This window comes from Neoarius graeffei, chromosome 11 (assembly GCF_027579695.1).
Source record: "Neoarius graeffei isolate fNeoGra1 chromosome 11, fNeoGra1.pri, whole genome shotgun sequence".
Classification (NCBI taxonomy): Eukaryota; Metazoa; Chordata; class Actinopteri; order Siluriformes; family Ariidae; genus Neoarius; species Neoarius graeffei.
Genome location: NC_083579.1, coordinates 15,542,001 through 15,565,611, shown reverse-complemented (window position 1 = coordinate 15,565,611; position 23,611 = coordinate 15,542,001). Strand labels below are relative to the sequence as shown.

Sequence of the window (23,611 nt, the reverse complement as noted above, 5' to 3'; positions counted from 1 at the left end):
AACACCAACCCAAGTCATTTCTTTGTCCTTTGTATGGTTTTACATTCACTTCTAACCACAACTGATAATCAGATATAGACCACACGTATTACAGTTTCCAAGCATATCTTTCAGTACACATGTCAGCCATATTGGTGAAGGGTGGAAGTGGAACAACAGCTATATCAGCAGCAAAGCTGCCTTTCAGAAGAGTGATGATGGAAGGGATGGCCGAGACCTCAGCCATGACCTCTGCATACCCTTGGGTCAGGGCTGGATGCTTTGTCTGGCACTTATGAGAACAAAAGCCCAGCACAAAAGAAGGAATCAAAAACAGGCCAAACGATTGCATGAGACATGGCAGAAGGCCAAAAGCAAAAGGCCAGAATATCTTCAGGTCAACGAGCTGAAAGTGCTAGTGGGGATGTGTGTGTGTGTGTGTGTGTGTGTGTGTGTGTGTGTGTGTGTGTGTGTGTGTGTGTGTGTGTGTGTGTACCAGTGAAGGGCTGCAGAGTCAGATCCAGAGCTCTGATCTCGTTGCCTGTGTGCACCAGGATGGAGTCGTTTCCCCGGCAGTTAACGCTGGTGTCAGCTGACAGGCATCCATCCAGATTGACTCTGACAGCGGCACACGATGCCATGGCCAAGTTTAAGACAGGACCACTTGCAGCCAATCGAATGTCCCTGAAGCAGCCACCAAATCCTGCAGAAGAGGTGAGAGAGAAAGAGAGAAGAGGAAGGGAGATAGATCACATTCTCCACTGGCCTAATTATCTAAAACAAGGAACACCATCAGAGGCATCAAAATGAGCAAGAGGGGGACGAGTGGACACAGGAGAAGACACAGAGAGGTTTATACTGTACAGTCCAGGCAACAACTGAGAGAGCTGGGATTAGACAAGGGCTTAGATACAGGATAGGGAAGAAAAGAAAAGAAAAATAAATCTATACATCAAAACTTGAAGGAATTTTTTTAATTTTAATTGTGGTATTTTCACATTAATTTCAAGGACATACTACTGTGTCATATTCTCATTATTTATGATATCATATCATATGTCCAGTGATCTGGCCACTGTGTGTGTGTGTGTGTGTGTGTGTGTCTGACCATGCAGCAGGCTGTACTGGTGCAGCGCTGGGTGCTGAAGTCCAGCTGGGACGCCTCCTACATAAAGTGGAGAGGTGATATTGAGGTTCCCAGCTCTCTCGCCCCTGTGCTGCTCCAGCGCATGATTCAGAGTGGCTTTGATTAGCGCTCCACGTTTCAGCATGCTGACACTGTTCCAGCCTCCATCACAATAGGACAGGCCCACCCACACGCCAAGCTCTGCTCTCTGATCACCCCAACGCAACACCCATGAGAGGATCCCGCCCTGTAGCTCTGCCTACACACACACACACACACACACACACACTAATACTGTTATTTGTATACACATAGACAGCAAATAATCATAAAGTTATCACATTGGCAAGGTGGCAAAATCAAATACACTACCGGCACTAAAACAGTCTGAGCTTTGATGAATTCAGATCCAATATTATGTCACATGAACAAAACTCACCAAAATATAATCCTTGCCATGAATATTGTATGCAAAAAGCAGCAGTGAATTCAACTGATCAGTTTTGAACTCGAATGATATCTCGAAATCATCTCCACCAGTGAACACCTCCGGCTCCAGTTTGAGGAACCCTGAAAAACATTACAATACCAACCATCAAATGTATCTTCATGATGATACAACAAAGACTACACGCAAATCATATACTGTATAAAGTTATACATGTGTCCTTAAATGTTTTATGAGAAACTGGCATTACCGTGTCCGAGGAAGTAGGCCCCATGCTCAGAATAGGCAGGACAGCCCTCCCAGTCCTTATACGTCTCGTGTTCCTCCAGGGCCGAATCCCAGTCTAACGGCTCCCAAATGGCCTCAGGACTGCTGCTCCTCTGGATGAACACATCCCTCACACAGCCTGCAAAACCATTACGTGCTAGACTGGCCACACCTACACACACACACACACACACACACACACACACACACACACACACACACACACACACACACACACACACACACACAGCTAGTTAGCTCTCTCAGGACAAAGCGCACACAATGCAACTTAATGCCACACTGACAGCAACTGATGTGTTACCAGTGTCTTGTCGATGAATAGTGAAATTCTCTGGAAGGCCTCCAAAAAAGATCCCTGTGTTTTGGCCAATTATGGTGCTGCCACTAGTTGCTGATCCTGAACCTGTAGGCAAGAAGAAAACAAGCAAAGAGAGGACTAAACTTTTGACAAGGCGAATGCATCATCATGTTAATAACAAAAAAGGAAAACATAATTTGTGAGATGAATAATTGGGAAAAACTGCAAAATCCGATTTTAAAATAATACTGCTCATCACTCCAGACTGAATGAGGAGGCTATCGCTGCAGAAATGCCAGATATTCAGTGGAAGCCTCGAACAGATAATGCCATAACCTTAATGAACTCACAGGCACACAGCAAATGAGACACACACACACACACACATGGGGGTGCTCCATGAGATGTCGAGAGAAGTGCTGCACTTCTTTGCCACTCATAATTAAAATTCAACTTCTGGAGAGGAGCAGCTTCTGTACTCTAATTATTCTAATCACATAATGAATAGCAAAGATTAACTCTGATAGTCTCTTCTGCTTCCATGAGACAGAATGTAAGGGGTGGGGCCATAAATATAGTAGGTCTGGACGTGTGTGTGTGTGCCATTACCATGGTACTGATCATCCACGGTGATAGATCCCACGGCTTGCTTCCTCGTAGCGATTAGTTGGTGCCACTGGTTGTCATTATACTTCCTCCCTCCATCATCTTCTGGACTGATGGCCACCACTGAGGCCTAACATCAAACACTGAGGGTTAATAACACATCAGTAGTTCTGTGGTTGCCAAGACCATTATAGAAGAAATCCTGCACTTTGGAAAGTGATAGAGAAGGACTCAGCTCAATCTTTTCTAAAACTGTGCTGGAAATGTCAGCCTTGCTTTGAGAAAGGAGATCAACCACTGCAGCATTACCCATCTCAAGCTCTGTTTGAAAGCTGGGAGTTCCTGGCACTATAGATCCATCGTTTCCATTTTCAGCCTCGAGGTGCTGAGTTGAATCGTCCATCAAACTTCACGTTTGCTTTTTAGATGGTCAAATTTGGATCGACAGATCCCTCACATCACGATGCCAGAAAGTATACACAGCTTAGTGTCCTAGAACGTCTCACCTCTATCTATCCTAACTGAAAGTAGGATTGTTTCATTAAAATTATATTACAGTATCCCTTGTGTCTCCTTTGAAAGCTGAGGGTCCCAGAACTTTATTGCACAGGCTGTAACACTTTCACTTTCAGCCCCTTGTTGCTGGGAGGAACCTGCTGCCAAATTCCATTTCGTGAGTTGCCTTTTTTTTTTTCCTTCTCATTCTCCTTCCCTGCAATAGGCTCCGAACCAAATTCTGCCTGGAGATTGGAAGCTCCACACACGCTGTAAATTAGAAGCTCTGGCACTGTCGATGTTAAGATGGGGGTTATTGTCCTGCTAAAATATGACATCACTCTGGCTTTCACATTTTAAACAGCCTGGTGGAGTGTTCTGCAGCAAGCAAAGCAAGACACAAAGTATCACATCTCCTCCTAGTGACGGAGATTTAATGACAGAATCAATATATGTATGGGTGCCAGGGCCTGCGATATGTTTACTGCAGAAAGAAGATGGCCTTAAGTATCAGCCAGAGGAGACACAACATGCTGTCTTAATACCATGTTTGTTCTAATTTTAAGACTTCAAAAACAATTCTTGACTGTTAGAGATCCCCTGCCATTCTACCAAGAAGCTCATGTGATAGGTTCATTTTACTACCAAGTCACTACCATTGATTCTAATCCCGATGTTAAAATAGGATTTTTCTTGGTGTCCTTTTCAGTGGGGACAGAAAAGCATGCATAAAGCTGATGGTTTATTTAAGGAATAAAACACAACAGGCTGGGCTTTTATAGAAAAATAATGAACAGTGGCATGGAGGCAAGGAGAGGGCTGGTGTCTAGACTACGGTAATACCTTGTTTACAGTTGTTAATACATATTCTTTAGCAGAGTTACACCTAGTACAGACTGTTACTCTTAGACTAGGCTTGTAGTACTCGAGTCCAGGACTCGGACTTGAGTCCGACTCGTGCCCTAATTTTAAGGACTCGTGACTTAACTTGGACTTGAGCACTGATGACTCGGACTTGGACTCGTGCATTAACTGCATTTGGACTCGTAAACTGGAGATGAGGACTTAGATCTTTTCTTTATTTTTTAATATATTATTTTATAATAATTTGGCATAAGATATTTATATCTAGATTAATTTTTATACTAATTTTGTGCAAGAGAATGCACATTCACCTGTTCATTCATCATGTTAAGGAACAAACTAACGTTAATGGTGCTAAAATGCCTGGAGAGAACGCCCCTAGAAGAACTATCAAGAAGACGACGGGGACAACCTTGAACTTCAATCATCATTTGGCAAGACTACACCCATACCCCTTTTCCACCAAATTAGTTCCAGGGCTGGTTCGGGGCCAGTGCTGGTGCTGGTTCACAACTCGTTCAACTTGCGAGCCAGCTGAGAACCAGTTTGCTTTCCATAGCTCACGGTGCTAAGGGAAGCCACGTCATTACGTCACTGTATACGTCAGTTACATCGTTGTATACGTCAGTTACGTCGCTGTATACGTCAGTTACGTCGCTACATTTGCATAAACCTTGTCGCGAATATCGAAGCAAAAACAACACAGAAGAAGCAGCAGCAACAACAACAACAATAATAATAATGGATGACTTCGCGTTTGTACAGCTGCTGCTTCTCGTCGCTTAAAAATGGCGATCTTCCGCGGTCTTGTTATTGTTGTTGGTCTTAACAACTCCGCTCCCCCGCTGACGTAAGCGGTTCTTTCCTCAGGCCCAGCAGAGAGTTGGTGCTAGCCTGGAACCGGTTTTTCTGGCCCCAGAGCCAGTTCTTTGTCAGTGGAAACAGAAAACCCGGTTCCAAACTAAGCACTGGCCCCGAACCAGCCCTGGAACTGCTTTGGTGGAAAAGGGGCACCAGAGAAGTAAGTGACATGCTATGTTCATTGCTCTGTTGATAACAGGGCTTGCTTGCTGACCAATGAACTAGCTAGTGTTAATCCTCTCTCATGCTATTTGCCCTGTTGATAGTGGGCGGGGCTTGCTGAGCGATGAACAAGCTTTTTATCTGTAGCCCGTTAACTAAAATGGGGCAGTCAAGCAGTAACGTTAGTCCAACACAGTTGCAGAGACGGTTTCACATAAAGGCAGCAACAGCCACCATCAAATGGTGTGGTTGGACTCTTGTTCTCGGACTCGACTCGGATCAATCATGGACTCGACTCTGACTTGACTGGAAATTTTCTTTAATGACTTGGACTTGAACACTGGGGACTCGAGACTGGACTCAGACTCGAGGTTTAGTGACTCGACTACAACACTGTCTTAGACTGCATACCAGTATTAATGCCCCTTTTCCACCAAAGCAGTTCCAGGGCTGGTTTGGGGCCAGTGCTTAGTTTGGAACCGGGTTTTCTGTTTCCACTGACAAAGAACTGGCTCTGGGGCCAGAAAAAACGGTTCCAGGCTAGCACCAACTCTCTGCTGGGCCAGAGGAAAGAACCGCTTATGTCAGCGGGGGGGCGGAGTTGTTAAGACTGACAACAATAACAAGACCGCGAAAGATCGCCATTTTTAAGCGACGAGAAGCAGCAGCTGTACAAACGCGAAGTCATCCATTATTATTATTGTTGTTGTTGTTGTTGCTGCTTCTTCCGCGTTGTTTTTGCTTCGATATTCGCGCCAAGGTTTATGCAAACGTACCGACGTAACTGACGTATACAGCGACGTAATGACGTATACAATGACGTAACTGACGTATACAGCAACGTAATGACGTGTCTTCTCTTAGCACCGCGAGCAATGGAAAAGCAAGCTGGTTCTCAGCTGGCTCACAAGTTGAACGAGTTGTGAACCAACACCAGCACTGGCTCCGAACCAGCCCTGGAACTGATTTGGTGGAAAAGGGGTATAAGAAACGCAATCACCCACTTTTCAGACTCCCTCCACTGGCTCTCTGTCAATTACAGGACAGTTTAGGGTTGTTTTCTTTGTTTTTAAAGGTCTTCTACATCACTGGTATACTCAGACCATACTTTGCCCCAGGCGTCTGAGATCTGGTATATTTCTTTTCCATCAATCCTGGTGGAAGGGTGACTGTGCCTTTGCAGTCATACAGTTATAGCAGTTATAACCAGGCATTCCATCAACAGCCTCTCTTTTTTTCTTTCTCTGGAAGTTCTGTTCTGAAGACTTTCCCAATTACAGAAACTGCTTTACCATAGATTGTTCCAAAGAGCTGACAATGAAGACTTCTTTCATAAATGTTAAAAAAAGTCTCTTTACAGAAAGCTCCACTTCATGGACTGAGATCTTGTTGTGATTAAGTCAACTGCAGGGATGTGCCACCAGGAGCTCCCAGTAGTGCCATCTTTGGTAACCAGAGCTGACCAGATCAGTCAGACAAAGACCCCCCAGAAAGACTAAGTTTATGCTGCATGAATTGGGGTTGCAGGGTCCAAGGCTAAATGTTATTATATTTTAGCGCAAGGCACAAACAATCAATAAATATAAGGGAACTCAGTACCACAGCACCTTGGTCCAAAGTTATCAGTTGTGATTGATTGTGCTTGTATCATTAGACTTGATGCTAGATGCTTTGGACACTCAGGTAAAGGGAGCGGCAGAGCTGTCAACTAATTAGCACCGGTTTGTGTAACCCTAGGGTGTGTTCACTGACACTAGTGATATGGGAAGCCATCAAGTTGAGTGTGTCCATCCAAGTATTGCTCACAAATGGCTCTCATGATTCACTTGAGAGGTAATAAGAGAGTCTGAAAGATTGCAGCAAAAACAGTTGCAGAATGAAAACCTGGGCATGTGAGGAGTTCAGAGAGGCTTTTGGATGAGAAAGACATTTAGGTGGCCCAAAGCCCTGTGAAGGAAGTGTGGTGGAGTGTTGAGTATTGTGGAGTGATGTATAAAATTTCTTAACCTAGTGGAAATGTCAATTGAATTTATTTGTATCATGCTTTTAATAACAGACATTATCGCAAAGCAGGGGTGGCATGGTGGTGTAGTGGTTAGCACTGTCACCTCACAGCAAGAAGGTTCTGGGTTCGAGTCCAGTGGCTGATGGGGGCCTCTCTTACCCCTTTTCCACCAAATCAGTTCCAGGGCTGGTTCGGGGCCAGTGCTGGTGCTGGTTCACAACTCGTTCAACTTGCGAGCCAGCTGAGAACCAGTTTGCTTTTCCATAGCTCGCGGTGCTAAGGGAAGCCACGTCATTACGTCAGTTACGTCGTTGTATACGTCAGTTATGTCGCTGTATACGTCAGTTACGTCGCTACGTTTGCATAAACCTTGGCGCGAATATCGAAGCAAAAACAACACGGAAGAAGCAGCAGCAGCAACAACAACAACAATAATAATAATGGATGACTTCGCGTTTGTACAGCTGCTGCTTCTTGTCGCTTAAAAATGGTGATCTTTCGCGGTCTTGTTATTGTTGTTGGTCTTAACAACTCCGCCCCCCCGCTGACGTAAGCGATTCTTTCCTCTGGCTCAGCAGAGAGTTGGTGCTAGCCTGGAACCGTTTTTTCTGGCCCCAGAGCCAGTTCTTTGTCAGTGGAAACAGAAAACCCGGTTCCAAACTAAGCACTGGCCCCGAACCAGCCCTGGAACTGCTTTGGTGGAAAAGGGGCATCTGTGTGGAGTTTGCATATTCTCCCTGTATCTGTGTGGGTTTCCTCTGGGTGCTCCAGTTTCCCCCACAGTCCAAAGACATGCAGGTTAGGCTAATAGGTGGCTCTAAATTGACTGTAGATGTGAATGGTTGTTTGTCTCTATGGGTCAGCCCTGCAATGATTTGGTGACTTGCCCAGGGTGTACCCCGCCTCTTGCCCATAGTCAGCTGGGATAGGCTCCAGCTTGCCCACGATCCTGCACAGGATAAGCGGTTATGGATAATGGATGGATGGACATTATCGCAAAGCAAGTTTACAGAAAAATAAAGGTTTTAAACATGTGAACTAATAAATTTAGCCCCTAATAAACAAGTCTGAGGTGACAGTGGTGAGGAAAAACTTCCTGATAAAACATGAGGAAGAAACCTTGAGAGGAACCAGACTCAAAAGGGAACCCATCCTCATTCGGGTGATAATTCTTGGTTATAAATAACTCACTTCTATAAGCATGTCCTATATGGTCAAAAAGGACAATTGTGTAACCAGAAAATTCATTATAGTTTTAACATGAAGTCTCTAGATTTCTAGGTTGCAGTATCTGTTGTTGAGGTTATTATAGCAGTTAGAAATGGACCCTGGCTGCAGGGATGGATAATATTTGGCCTGAAGCACTGGACAGGTTTGAAGATATGTTGTTAAGATGCATCTTCAGTATTTGAGATCTGGAACAGTGCATTTGGACTGGCAAAACGGGATAGTGGTCCTCTCAATTTGGAGAAGCACTAGTGTGGCATTGTGGATGGTCTCTCCCACCTGTCTCATGGACTCTTCACACTCCTGCATACCAGTAGCAGGTACTGGCATATCCATGCCACCACTACCAGAGAGCTTCTTCCCTGAGATAGTCAGATAACTCAACCCACTGTTGCCATTCAGTTTATGCACTCCTGTGTACCACAGTCCTGCATTTTGGAAGAAACAGCATTCCAGTGTCCAGAGAAATGACAATAACACCCAATGGCTTGACTTCATTTGTTGTGGCAGGTACTGCAAGAGTAACAGAGTTACTTTATTCAATCTGGTCTCTATATAAGAGCAGTGAGAATCGTGTCTGCTTCCTTGGCATGAAGCCAAAACCCTTTAAGGCAAGTGTCAGACTCTATCACGAATGTGTCTTTTCTCAACTCCTGCTTGTAGTTTGTATGGACAGGATATCAGGACCCAAACAAGGTTATAGAGAAACCCATTCTGGAGGGCTAGAAACATATTTGTTATTTGAAGATGATGATGTGCTCTTGGGAGAGGCATGGTGGTGTAGTGGTTAGCACTGTTGCCTCACAGCAAGAAGGTCCTGGGTTCAAACCCAGCAGTCGGCGAGGGCCTTTCTGTGTGGAGTTTGCATGTTCTCTCTGTGTCTGCGTGGGTTTCCTCCGGGTGCTCCGGTTTCCCCCACAGTCCAAAGACATGCAGGTTAGGCTAATTGGTGACTCTAAATTGACCGTAGGTGTGAATGTGAATGGTTGTTTGTCTGTCTGTGCCAGCCCTGCGATGACCTGGCGACTTGTCCAGGGTGTACCCCGTTTGTTGCCCGTAGTCAGCTGGGATAGGCTCCAGCTTGCCTGCGACCCTGTACAGGATAAGCGGCTACAGGTAATGGATGGAGGTGCTCTTGGAGCTACCGAAAGTGAACCTCCTGGGACTAATATTAACTACTGAGTGTGGAACTACTGAGTGGGATGAAAATCAACACCTTCAAGTCCAAGGTTCTCTCCTGGAAAAGAGTAGGATGCTACCTTCAGGTTAGGGGAGACACCTTCATAAACAAAGTTTGCAAACAAGTCTTTCTGTTTAGTGGTCAATTTATATCCCTGTGCTCATGGTCACAAGCTATGGGTAGTGACAGAAAGAATAAGGTCACAAAGACAGGTGGCCAAAATGAGTTCCCTCCAACAGGGTTCCTGAGCTTACTCTCCATGATCATGTATGCAGCTTGATAATAAAGGAGAGCCTTAGAGTAGAGTGACTGATTCTCCAAATTGGCTGGAAGACCATCCCCCTTACAAGGATGGCCAGTTCCTGCTAGAGTTGTATCAGGGATATGTCACTGGATAAAGACCAGCTGGCTTGGGAACATGTGGGGTTCCCCTAGGATCAATAGAAATGAGCAACATTCAGACCAATCAGAATTGAGAATTCAACTGCACTATGGTACAAACTGGCTAATCCCCTTTAAGGAATGTCACAAGTTATAGAAACATCAGACCTTAACTATTCTCATGCAGTGATGTATTGGTGAGGGACTTCAGAGGTGAAGAAAAACGTCCATAAAAATGTACATTCATCATCCATCCATTATCTATACTACTTATCCTTCAGGGTCATGGGGGAAGCTGGAGCCAATCCCAGCTGACTTCAGGCAAGAGGAAGTACTCACCCTGGGCAGGTTGCCAATTAGCAGACTTTACCTTACAATGGATAAAATAGGCATTTCAGAAGATGCCAAAAACATTCTGAGCAGAAGCATCAAGCAACATAAATCAGGATTAGAACACTGCTTTTTTTAGTCCGGAAACTAACTCTCCCAGGCTCCACCACGGTTAAAGTATTGTGTATTCTTCATCAGCCAGCTACTGAAGCGACTCCTCCAATACAGCCTCCACATTATTTATAGCTGAGCACAATATGTGAGACCCACCTGACATTACCTGATTGATATGATGGCACCTGAAACATGCTGGGGTTTTTATAAAAATGGTGATTTCTGTATTCTGCTCAGCAAGCAGGTGCTGAAAACTCAGATGCCATGAAAATAGCAATGCTCATCTCCCTGCTGACTGAGAATGAGCTGAATTGAGAAAGGTCTATCTGTAAAATGTCATGGTTAGGAAACATACTCTTATTGTTTCTTCATGTTTCTATTCTGGTTTGTTCTAAATGTGCCACCTGGATGGTCAGAAAAGCAAGGCTCAAGCTACTACGGTTATATCCAGAACATTGTTCTGGAGCTAATGGAACAAACAATAAATCCTTTTCTTTGCCAGTCTCCAAAGGCTCTGCCACACGTCGGACACTGTCAAAAAATCTGTGCATGTCAAGTATCACTAACTACAACTGGCTATGGAAATATAAAGAGCTAGGATGGCCCAACCTTTTGAATAAATTTTCTAACCTAAATTAATTGGGGGGATTCCATTTGTATTATTAATATATATAAATTTGGCCTTTTTTATGTATGAAAGACAGAGAAATTGGTGTTTTGTAGTAGCGCCATTTTTCTGTCTTTTTTGTCAAAAGATAAAGAAACTAAAAAAACTATTTTACAGCTGATACAATCTACTAGAAGTGTTAGCAGAACTATCCATTCCATCCATCCATTATCCTGTGCAGGGTCGCGGGCAAGCTGGAGCCTATCCCAGCTGACTATGGTCGAGAGGCAGGGTACACCCTAGACAAGTTGCAGGGCTGACACATATGGCCCTTTTCCACTACCCTTTTTCAGTTCACTTCAGCTCACTTCAGCCCGACACGGCTCGCGTTTCGACTACCTCAGAGCAGCACGACTCAGCTCGCTTCAGCCCTACTCAGCACCCAAAACTCGCACGGTTTTGGAGTAGGGCTGAAGCGAGCCCAACCGAGCTGAGTGGGGCTAGGGGCGTGAGGAGACACTCCCCTGTGCACTGATTGGTGAGGAGGAGTGTCCTCACATGCCCACACACGCCCCGCGAGCATGCTGGGATCTGTAAACACCGTAAACCTGGAAGAAGAAGAATTACGAATGATGAGAATTTCTGAAGCCTTATGCGCCTCGCCTCATCTATACGCTCTTGCCAGCATCTGTTGGCGTTGTCGGTGACAACAAGCCACAGCACCAAGACCAGCAACACTAATGACTCCATGTCCTCCATGTTTATTGTTTACTATCCGGGTCGTGAGACTACCGCTTAAAAGGTCACTGATGTCACTGTTTGCGCCGCCTAACGACATCATGTGACGTCCACCCACTTTCGCTAACTCCACCCAATGTGTCCACCCACTTCCAGCCAGCACGGTTCAGCGCGGTTGTAGTCGAAATGCAACTCCAACAGCCCCACTCAGCTCGACTCAGCCCAACTCAGCACGGCACGGCTCGGCACGGCTCAGCCCAACTCAGCCGCGTTGATAGTGGAAAAGCGGCAATAGAGAAACAACCATTCACACTACGGTCAATTTAGAGCCACCAATTAGCCTAACCTGCATGTCTTTGGGCAGTGGGGGAAACCGGAGCACCCAGAGAAAACCCACACAGACATGGGGAGAACATGCAAATTCAATACAGAAAGGCCCCCGTCGGCCACTGGGCTCAAACCCAGAACCTTCTTGCTGTGAGGCGACAGTACTAACCACTACACCACCGTGCCGCCCGTTAACAGAAATAACATTTCTTGAATCACCACTTTTTACAACCGTGGTGAACAGAAAAGCATCTCAGAATGCATATCACATTGACGCTTCAGGTTCATCAACAACATAAAATCTTAAAAATTGATTTTTTTATTCCAAAATATGCATGAATGAGCAGGTGTGTGTGTGTGTGTGTGTGTGTGTGTGTGTGTGTGTGTGTGTGTGTAGTCAATGCCTCCTCAAATGTAAGAATGTAAGAAGCTGATTAAGGAAAACTGGCATTGTTTGCAACAGCTTTTACCAGGAACTAAATATTCTTTCATGAGACAGCATTTCATAAACTGCTCATTAATTTCATCATTACAAAGAGTGTGTGGGGAAGCATACCAGTCTCCTGTGTCACGCCCAATTAGCATCCCATGGTGCTAATCCCATTAGAATTGTTGAATTCGTTAATGGGGGAACTAATGGGCATGCTATCAGGGGACATTAATTGGGCATGACACCACTTTTAGTTATAATTATCAAACTACCCCCAACAAACTGTGTTAATAAATGCAAAAGTAGTGAGATTTCGGTGGTGGTGAATATTAGTGAGGAGAGATCTGCAGTAGCCTCGCTGGTACTAGTGCAAAAATCAGCTTTCATGATGGCTTTAATCATCAGACTGGCGAGTGATGGTGAGGTGGCATTGCACTGTGACATAATTAGCATGCTACTGTGAGTGTCGTGTTTGTGACTGCGGGTAACAAGTTAATTGGTCTTCGATTCAAACAATGTTTTAATTTGAGATTTTCATGGAGGGAAAAAAAAGTAGATAGACTTGCATGGGATCAAAAATAATTATTTCCCTCTTAAAAACATATTGCTTTGGAATGAAATGTTTGCCATGATACTGTTTCTTTCCGTGTTGTGTCATCGGTGTAGTGGTGTGAGCACCAATTAGAGCTTTAACAAATAATTCCACAATACAACACAAAACAAAAACACAGAAAATTTAAAGCGGATATATTATGAAAAACTCACTTTTTCAATGCTTGTTTACATACATTTAGGTATCTGAAGGACTTACCAACCCACAAACTCTGAAATACAACAACTTGGTCAGTTTCTTTTGCTCCGCCTAGATCAAGAAATATGTGATTGCATGTTCAGATTTGGCTCCACTTCTTACGTGAAGATAGGAGCTTATTAGCTTATTAGAATTATACCGCCCCCTCATCCACGGGCGCAGATAGAGGGGGGGACTCGTCCCACCCAGATTTAAATTCACCTCGTTCGGTCCCCCCCACTTATAGGGAGGAAAAAACGTCTATGCTGTCTTTCTTTGCATAAGGCAAACCTCACGGAAAAATCAAAAGACTAATTACCATTCGGTTTATTGAGGTGCACAGCAGTGTATACATAGTTGCAACAACTCACATAAAACAAAGACTGATATTCGGTTGGTTGAGCTGCGCAGACTGCACAGGTTGCGAGCTCGAGCTTGGTTGCTATGGTTACTAACAACAAGTTTGACAGGCATATCGGGGTTGGTTTGCTGGCAGCTTTGTCCCCCCCAGTTCAAAAAACGTATCTGCACCCCTGCCCTCATCCGAGTATCTCCACCCACAACCCTTTTGTGAAGGTGCAGCATTTTTTCTGGCGAGTGTCGAACCCGCAAGCATTATATCAAAATGAGTTAAACATGGGTACTGCTCTGTTGTCGGCTACACAGAGCAGCACACATCATTACATCAACCCCCAGCCTCAGAGGACAGAAGAGCCAAGTGAATTTTTGACGGATGGTCCCAGCTACAGTCGGCAAAAACCTGTTCATGTGGCTAACTATTTCAGTGTCTGACTGCTTTACCAACCTGAGCAAGTGAAATTGTTCCGAAAAAAGGGAGAAATACCAACTGTCCGTGGCAAAACTGCAGGCAAGTGAAATATGAGTATTTAAGAAAATAATTATGAGATGTGTCTCTGTTGAACTGTGAATTCTTGGGTTTCACGTGACATCACATCTGCCTCATTAGTTATTCAAAACTTTAGCTGGTGGTCTACCAAAGCTCAGTTGACAAAGCGTTTGTACGGAGAAGGTGCATTGCTCGCATGAAAAATGCCTTACGCTTGCGTTGTTCTAGATTGTTCGAAACGATCAAACCATGAAACTGATAAAAGTTTCTTCAGGGTTCCCCGTGAACTAATAAAAAAGGGTGAACGAACACAGGATTTCACAAAAAGGCGTCGAGAAAGGTGGCTTTTGAACCTCTCACTGAAATTGAAGGGAGCCGAGTTGAAGCATGCTTGAGTTTGCAGTGACCACTTGGTGAAAGGTTTGTATATCCCGCTCAGCTATCTCCTTACTGTTTTCCAAGTGCTTTTCTTGCTATGTGCCATTATTTTACGGTACTTTTTTTGGTCATGAAGCGCTAAAGTCCCCAGCTGTTTCTTTGTTTACTCCTCACAAAGTCCATATGCATGAAGGTCATGACAAAATTCTAACCCAGCCATACAGTTACAATGCACCATGATCACTTCTCCATCTTGTTTAACTAAGATCCAGGTCTTTAAAGGAACAGTCCACCGTACTTCCATAATGAAATATGCTCTTATCTGAATTGAGACGAGCTGCTCCGTACCTGTCCGAGCTTTGCGCGACCTCCCAGTCAGTCAGACGCAGTCAGACGCGCTGTCACTCCTGTTAGCAATGTAGCTAGGCTCAGTATGGCCAATGGTATTTTTTGGGGCTGTAGTTAGATGCGACCAAACTCTTCCGCGTTTTTCCTGTTTACATAGGTTTATATGACCAGTGATATGAAACAAGTTCAGTTACACAAATTGAAACGTAGCGATTTTCTATGCTATGGAAAGTCCGCACTATAATGACAGGTGTACTAACACCTTCTGTGCGCTTCGGCAGCGCATTGATATCTGAGCTCCGTATCAATGCGCTGCCGAAGCGCACAGAAGGTGTTAGTACGCTTGTCATTATAGTGCGGACTTTCCATAGCATAGAAAATCGCTACGTTTCAATTTGTGTAACTGAACTTGTCGTCTGACTGCGTCTGACTGACTGGGAGGTCGCGCAAAGCTCGGACAGGTACGGAGCAGCTTGTCTCAATTCAGATAAGAGCATATTTCATTATGGAAGTACGGTGGACTGTTCCTTTAAAGGGGTTTCTGATGATCTTTGTGAATGATTTACCTGAGAGATAAGAGCCAACACAAGTGAGAATCAAGCTTGTTTACACTTTAACTTGCAGCGCTTTGTTGTAAAGACGCGAATGAAAAGCTTAAAAAAAAACTAAACATACTTACACGGGCAAAAAAAACCACAGGATTCATTCAGCAGCAACTTGATACCGAGGTTCTTTACCCAGCCACATATAAAACAGTTGCAAGCTTCCATACTCTTTCACACTTTCATCTGTTTTGCGGTGTAGAAGAATGTCTGCAACACCAGGTAGTTCGAGATGTCGGGGAACTCGACTGAAGGGTAATTTTCGAGATCGTATGACAAATGCTTCTTTCTCAGACTGTAGGGGTCTATTCCATTGCACATAACAATATTCTGAATATATCTAAAGCGAGCAGTGGCTTCTAGATTACGAGCATACCCTGATAAGTTATCACTAGTTGTTTGCACTACGGCAGCCGTCTTGGTTTGCTAGACCACCAGCAGTTTTACCGGAAGTGAAATCGCTAAGAAAAGTCACGTGACTGAAACCCAAGAATGGAGCACTTGCATGTGACGTCACAGCCGATCCAGATTGTGACAGACGCCATCGTGTCGGTCAAACGCCATATTCCGCCTTCTACTTCTACTTCTGGTTCTACTTCTGCTTTTACTTCTACCTTTTCTTCTGGAAAACCCTACTATATACAATTCTACTACAACGGCTGCGGCTACAAGCTCTCCCTACCTGTGCACGTTTTTTATGTTTTTTGTGTGTATTTTTGCGTGTTGTTCGTCTGTACCGGACTTCAATATCCACTACAACCGTATGGACTTACTGGACATTGGTTTCCAGCAGAAAATGACGGTTTGTAGCGATTTCCATCGCATGCACAACATTCCGGACGAGATGGCGAGACCAGCGGGGTCTCCGTGGATTGTTATTGGAAGCAAAGCGAAGGAGGCGGCGCCGGGAGTGGAAGCAAAAGCGAGGCTACAGGCAGAGCCGGCCTGTTGACTAAGCTCAGAAAACAGCTACTCAAACCTCCACTGCCAAGCCTCTACCTCTCCAACGCCATATCCATGTAAACAAGACGGACGATTTGGAATTACCTTATTCTATTCTATAATCGGCTGGTCAGTGCTATACTCAATACTTAAGTGACTTACCCATCCAATGAGGATTATTTTCTTGTTTACAAGATGCCACATCTGAGTCGCTGACAAATCCTGAATTTCTGTAAAGATAAGTGTCCAGAGATTTATAAGCACGCAGTGCTTCACCACTGAACAGCGAGGGAAAGTTAATGAGGTAATCATACACGTCCGGGTATTCCGCTGGCAGTTCAAAATCCGGTCGTGAAAACTCCGTCCGGTAAGCCATAAGGGTCACAAATCTGTAGATCGTTTATTTTAGACACATATCTAGTTATCTGTTCATTAGAAAAATGAGCCGTGTAGTCCGTCGGTTGAAATTGATCCATTCTGTACACGAGTGCAGCAGTATTCAGCTGTGTTTTTGACCGACAAGATGGGGGTTGTGTACTTTCCGGTCACGTGACTGCAAGATCTCTATTGCCGCTTTTCCACTACAAACGCGGCTGAGCCGTGCCGTGCTGAGTCGGGCTGAGCGGGGCTGTTGGAGTTGCATTTCAACTACAACCGCGCTGAACCGTGCTGGCTGGAAGTGGGTGGACACATTGGGTGGAGTTAGCGAAAGTGGGTGGATGTCAGGTGATGTCATTAAGCAGCGCAAACAGTGACATCAGTGAGCTTCTAAGCGGTAGTCTCACGACCCGAATAGTAAACAATAAACATGGAGGACATGGAGTCGTTAGTGTTGCTGGTCTTGGTGCTGTGGCTTGTTGTCACCGACAACGCGGACAGATACTGGCAAGAGCGTATAGATGAGGCGAGGCGCATAAGGCTTCAGAAATTCTCGTAATTCGTAATTCTTCTCCTTCCGGGTTTGCGGTGTTTACAGATCCCAGCGTGCTCGCGGGGCGTGTGTGAGCATGTGAGGACACTCCTCCTCACCAATCAGTGCACAGGGGAGTGTCTGCTCACGCCCCCAACCTCACTTGGCTCGCTTTGGCTCGCTTCAGCCCTACTCCAAAACGGTGCGAGTTTTAGGGGCTAAGCAGGGCTGAAGCGAGCTGAGTCGTGCTGGTTTTTGGTAGTCGAAATGCGAGCCGTGTCGGGCTGAAGTGAGCTGAAGCGAGCTGAAGTGAGCTGAAAAAGGGTAGTGGAAAAGGGCCATAAACAGCCTTTTGCCATGGTAGTGCAAAAACGTTCTTGTATAGACACACCCCTTGGGGGAAGGGGTGAGCAGTGGCTCATTTTCATTTAAAGGAACATGCACTCAAACTGTGCCTTTCTAAACAGGGCTGTTTAGACAGGGTGAGAAGGAGCTGTGGGGCTTTATCCTTGTGGTATTTTGACTACAGCATGCCAGAGACATTTCATTTACTCATTAGGGGACACTGGGCATACATAACAACCTGTGTTTTCTTTCTCTCTTTCTCTCCCCCACTTCCCCCGTCTGTCCCTCTAAGTTACATGTTGATCCTTAGACACCAGTAAGATGCTGACCTTTTCTGCTCCTCAGACTCGACTGATCCATCCTGATACCCTACGTCTGGCTGGAGTCTCATCACATCGCTCCTGTAGAGGACGGCCCCATATGGACAGTCGAAAGTCACACTTGGAAGACGACTCTGGACACTTACAGTCATACACTTATGTCTGAGGACTTCAGTTGATTTGCTAACTTTGGGACTGCAGTTGTCATGAACAGTTTTGCACTCAAGTTTCCATCAATGAACAGTTTATAACTTCACCAAAACAGACCTCATGTTAAAACTGTAATGAAATTCCTGGTTACAGAGTTATACTTTGTGACTCTATAGGACACTGTTATAGAAGCAAGTTATTTATAATCACGCTCTCTGTTATCACCCAAATGAGGATGGGTTCCCTTTTGAGTCCAGTTCCTCTCGAGGTTTCTTCCTCATGTCGTCTGAGGGAGTTTTTCCTCACCATCATCGCCACAGGTTTGCTCATTGGGGATAAGTTAGGGATAAAATTAGCTCATGTTTAAAGTCTTTAATTTTCTGTAAAGCTGCTTTGCGGCAATGTCCGCTGTTAAAAGCGCTATACAAATAAACTTGACTTGACTTAAGACCTCAGGGAACTGTGTCAACTTGTGGAAAAGGGGTGCAATATGTTACCTTTAAACAAGAGTAATTTATCCTAAATAAAATCTAATTTTGGAACAATAATATTTTGAATCAGCACCAGATATCTGATGATGTCTGATTGATGACTTTTTGTAGGGGCAACTAGAAAGGCTTCATCTTTGTATGCAGTGAAATCTGGCAGTGTTATATAATATTTTGTGTAGTATTTGTACATGTACTGTATCTTAAAACATCAAAACAGGATTCCAACAAAGTGAACTTGAACTGTATCCAACCTGAGGGTCAAAGAGGAAGTAGGGTCGGCCATTGCGCATTTGCAGAGCCACAAATTCTTCTTGCTCTCCAGGGGAAAGAGCACACAGGATTAGTCCCTCTTCCATCCTGGTGCGGAAACTCAGCTGAACACCTGATAACAATATGAAAAAAATACTGTCAATGTAGATAGCTGAAGACAGCATATAAAGAATAACACTCACAAGCCTGGACATTGACATTCCATGACTGGAAATCTAGACACGATGCTCTCCTCATTCTCTCTTTAACATCAAACAGGATCTAAAATATTTAACAATGTTCTTACATGAACAACCCGAACAGCTTGAACCATGTTAACTCTATCTAACCCTGGGATTCGATATCACATGACACTGTGCAGTGTATGTGCATGTATGGAAGCTGCGGAACTGCTTCTGCAAAGCTCGTAGGTTCAGCACAGTCAATCTCTAGGGTGATCAGCTTTTTTTTTTTTTTGTACATGCTCTTCACATCCATCAGCTCGACAGACCTATTCCTGCAGGAAAGGCACAAGGGCAGTCTCTGAGGTGTGTGTTCTGACAGGTCTGTTTACAAGAGCAGTGGTCAGTGGTCTCCCGGAGCCAAGCGATAAAGAATGAGATTCACCTTAGAGGGTCTCATGACAAGAGTCCATATAGAGGAAGACGCGCATCAGCAATTCATGGAGCATTTGGAGGAGTTCACTGAGCAAACATTCAGGCTATTAGGGAAAAAAAAAACCTGAAGAGCCACAAAAATGTAAATCAGCAGAATTGGAGTTGAGGAAAATGGTGTTTTATATAAATTTACCAAACATTAAAGACAAAATGATATTTTATAAGATGTTACCAGATCTTGACCAAAATCCTGTTAATGTTCAGTAGAAAAATGCAGAGCAATTTCTCATGCAACATATTGCTTAATTGTTCTACAGTTTTATATGTTGCATTTATCTGAAACCCTTATTCAGATTAATTGAGAGAAGTAGTCTCGAGAAACAAACAAACAAGAGTGCTCTGAAAGCACAATATCCCCCCGCTAGCAACTATGCCATAACTCTGGTAAAATAAGACTGAATTTAACGAAATTGCAATATGCGTACTACTGACATATAACACAGAATCCTGTCAAGTTTCATGAAATTCCTCCAAAAATTGTGAAAGGATTTGATTTCAGAAGATGAGTTCCTTTCCCGGGACGGACGGACGGACGGACAGATGGACATCGCCACGACATAATCCCCCTTTGGGCCTTTCGGCCAGTGGGGGATAAAAATTGTGAGGGAAGTTGATTTCAGAAAGCAAGCACACCTTGATGAAATTGCCAAAATAAAAGTTTGTTAATAATCAAGGGCATAGCTCTGGTAAAATTTGCCCAAATTAAACAACATTTCAATATGCATATAACTGTCATATAACAAAGCCTTTTGCCAAGTTTGGTGAAATTCGTCCAAAAATTGTGACAGGAGTTGATTTCATAAGAACGTACACCCTCATGAAATTATCAAAGTACAAGTTATTTAATCAAGGGTCAAAACTCTGGTAAAATTTTCACAAATGAAATTAAATCGCAATACGTGTATTACCGTCATATAACAAGGTCTCTTGCCAAGCTTCAAGAAATTTGTCTGAAAATTGTGAGAGGAGTTGATTTCAGAAGGAAAACACACCTTCATGAAATTGTCAAAGTATAATTTTGTTAATCAAGGGCTGTAATTCTGGTAAAATGTGACCCAATTTAATGAAATTGCAATATGCATATTGCCGACATATAAGAAAGAATCCTGCCAAGTTTCGTGAAATTCCTCCAAAAATTGTGAGAGGACTTGATTTCAGAAGGTGAGTACCCTTCCTGGGACGGAGGGATGGAAATTGCTACGACATGATTCCCCTTTGGGCCTTTTGGCCAGTTGGGGATAAAAACCACATCCTAATGCAAGCTGACAAGATGAGGGTCTACTTTTTTCTTTCTTCTTCCTTTGGTTGATCCCATTAGGGGTCGCCACAGCGGATCATCATGATCTGCATATTTGATTTGGCGTAGGTTTTTATACCGGATGCCCTTCCTGACACAACCCTCCCCAATCTAACCAGGCTTGGGACTGGCACTAAGTATGCGCTGACTTGTACAACCCTAGTGGCTGGGTGTTTTACCTAATCTGCATATCTTTTGAACTGTGGGAGGAAACTGGAGCACCTGAAGGAAACCCCCACACACAGGGAGAACATGGAAACTCCATACAAAAAGGCCCCCATTGGCTGTGAGGTTCAAACCCAGAACTTTCTTGCTATGAGGTGACAGTGAGTTCCACTGCACCATTGTGACACCCATGGTGAGGGCCAAAGGTGAAGGTCTACCGTGAGTGTCTAATTTTTATGTCCTTTCTGGAAGTTCACTGTCAGAAATAGGAGTACAGTAGTAGTCCATTTCTGTCCCCCAAGGTACAATATACACTAACATATCCCCTCGGGCACATTATTGAACCTCAAGGTAACTATGTGTATCTTTTTAGGGCCAAAAAGGTACATGTTCCCAAGCAGTATACAAAGAATACAAGTAAGTACCTTAGAGGGTCCTGTCCCAGTGACGTGCTGTTGTAGTCCTAAAAGTACAATAATATACTTTATTTTCTGACTGTGTTCTTCTGAATTAAACATAATATTTTGCTGAACAACACAGCCTAATGTTTCATCATTTTGTTCAACAATGTTGCTTTAATAGATACATCTAGATCAAACTTTTTACAAAGCTCTACAGCTAAACTGAACGGAATATGGAGATCCTGGGAGACACAATGAAACATCATATTGGACTGAAGTTCTAGGGTAGTTATAAAGTTATTTGACTTTAATGTCATTTTTTTTCCTATAAGCAAGGCTTTTTTTTAGGTCAAAGTATATCTGGAGTGATCCACAACCAAACTATACACTCGAATACACATAAATGTTAGCTTGTCAGCGGCGGCTGTCCATCGCTAGTGATGATGACTACTTCATTAGGATGCGCAAGAACGCAGATGGGCCATGAGGCCTGCACCAGACCACCCCAGGCTTATTCTCCTTTCCTAATGAAGCACCTTGCACAGTAAAGTAAGACAAATGATGTCGTGCCCCCATCATGTTGTCTCTCTGGACCTCCAGACCTGATGTCAAGTGGTGCACAAAAGTGCCTGACAGGTATAGAAGTTGCCCTGCAGTGACAACTGGCTTGCTGAGTGATGCCACCCGTTGGTCATTTGCGTGGCTCTTCCGCATGCCATCAGGTGGTGCGCCATTGACCGTGTTGGGTTCATCTGCCACATGGCACCAAAAAGCACCCTGCTGCCAGCACCTTATTGGTGATGCACTATTTAACCCATAGCTGGAACCCAAGCAGGTGCTACCACTCTGGGTCTGAGCGGACCTGGGAGCAATGGTGATTAAGGGGTAACTCCACTTTCCCCAATACTCAAGTCCTCCCGGACCTGAGACTCACCACCGGTTGCAGTTTAAAGTCATACCCAGGACTAAGAATGACAGTACAATGCATTACAGATATAAATAGAGAATAGAACTGGATAGAGTAGGAAAACTTAGGAGAGAATAGAATATGACAAATTAGTATCTATGAAGATAGAACATAGAGAATAGAGTGCATTTTTAGTTTGTAGAAAAGAATAGATAGTCATGACAATACAACAGAATAGATGAAAAGAAAGAAGAAGGGAATATCAAATGTTAGTTACCGTATCTTTAAATAGCACCCTGAAATCATGTACGGAGTCATAGGCTTTCAGCGTTAACATTTATTAACATCAACATTATGCTGAATCCAGGGATGTGTTTTCACCCACACTGGGTCGAAGCCACTTACACTATAGCTATAACTAACAAGCTAACATCTGGCTGCTAAATCCACATCCAACCAATCAGAATTGGGTCTTCAAACCCAAGGAAATTTCTCCTAATAGTTCACATCATTGTTTACGATTCGCTACATGGCTTCTACCATTGCTGCATTATTACCTCGCCTGCGACGGAGTAAGCGGGGCGAGGCATTGTAATCAGTGTGGTTTGTTTGTTACCTCATCCAGGACAGAGTCCACCAGGGGGCGAGGTATTGTTTTCAGTGGTGTGTGTTTGTTTCTTTGTGAGTAACATTAAGGAAAAACGGCTGGACCAATCTTCATGAAACTTTCAGGATAGATGGGCATTGGTCTCAAATAGAACCTCCAATATTTTGAGGGTCATCCAGTCAAGGTCACTAAAAACATCAAAATAATTTTTTTTGCAATACCTTCCTTCATATTCATCATATTTACTTCAAACCAATTCCAAAATGTTCATCTTTCAATTCTGCTTCCATTGATACACTACATGATGGGGTTTCTCTTCATAGTTTTTTTAGCAATTGGGGGTCAAATATCGGGGGGGGGGGTCAAGATCATTGCTAAAGTTTGCATATTTTCCATTATAATTCGAAAACGGTTAGAGATAGAGAGATGTTTATCATTATCAATGTATAGGAAGTCATATATGGGCTTTCATTTGGCACCATGACCTTTGACCTTGTTTGTTTGTTTGTGTGTGTGTCTGTTAACAATCTAGCGTCTAGACGGTTGCACCGATTGACTTCAAATTTTCACAGTAGGTGGGCAATGATCCATAGATTACCTGATTAAATTTTGGGGGTAATCAGGTCAAGGTAAATGTCAAGGTTACCGGAAAGGTCAACCTTTTTGTCAAAATAACATTTTCCATTATAACTCAAAAACGGTTACTGATAGACAGATGT

General features: G+C 43.9%; 1 protein-coding gene across 1 annotated transcript in view; it reads right to left on the bottom strand.

The window, feature by feature from the left end:
• The window catches only part of ush2a (Usher syndrome 2A (autosomal recessive, mild)), a 500,620-nt gene that overhangs the window by 293,291 nt on the left and 183,718 nt on the right, over positions 1-23,611 (bottom strand). The window contains exons 21-27 of the mRNA XM_060934842.1: positions 18,841-18,971; positions 2,749-2,875; positions 2,143-2,244; positions 1,804-1,992; positions 1,545-1,675; positions 1,088-1,364; positions 476-682 (exon numbers count right to left, since the gene is read on the bottom strand). Of these exons, the coding sequence (XP_060790825.1) occupies positions 476-682; positions 1,088-1,364; positions 1,545-1,675; positions 1,804-1,992; positions 2,143-2,244; positions 2,749-2,875; positions 18,841-18,971 (1,164 nt within the window). The remainder of the gene's footprint in view (positions 1-475; positions 683-1,087; positions 1,365-1,544; positions 1,676-1,803; positions 1,993-2,142; positions 2,245-2,748; positions 2,876-18,840; positions 18,972-23,611) is intronic.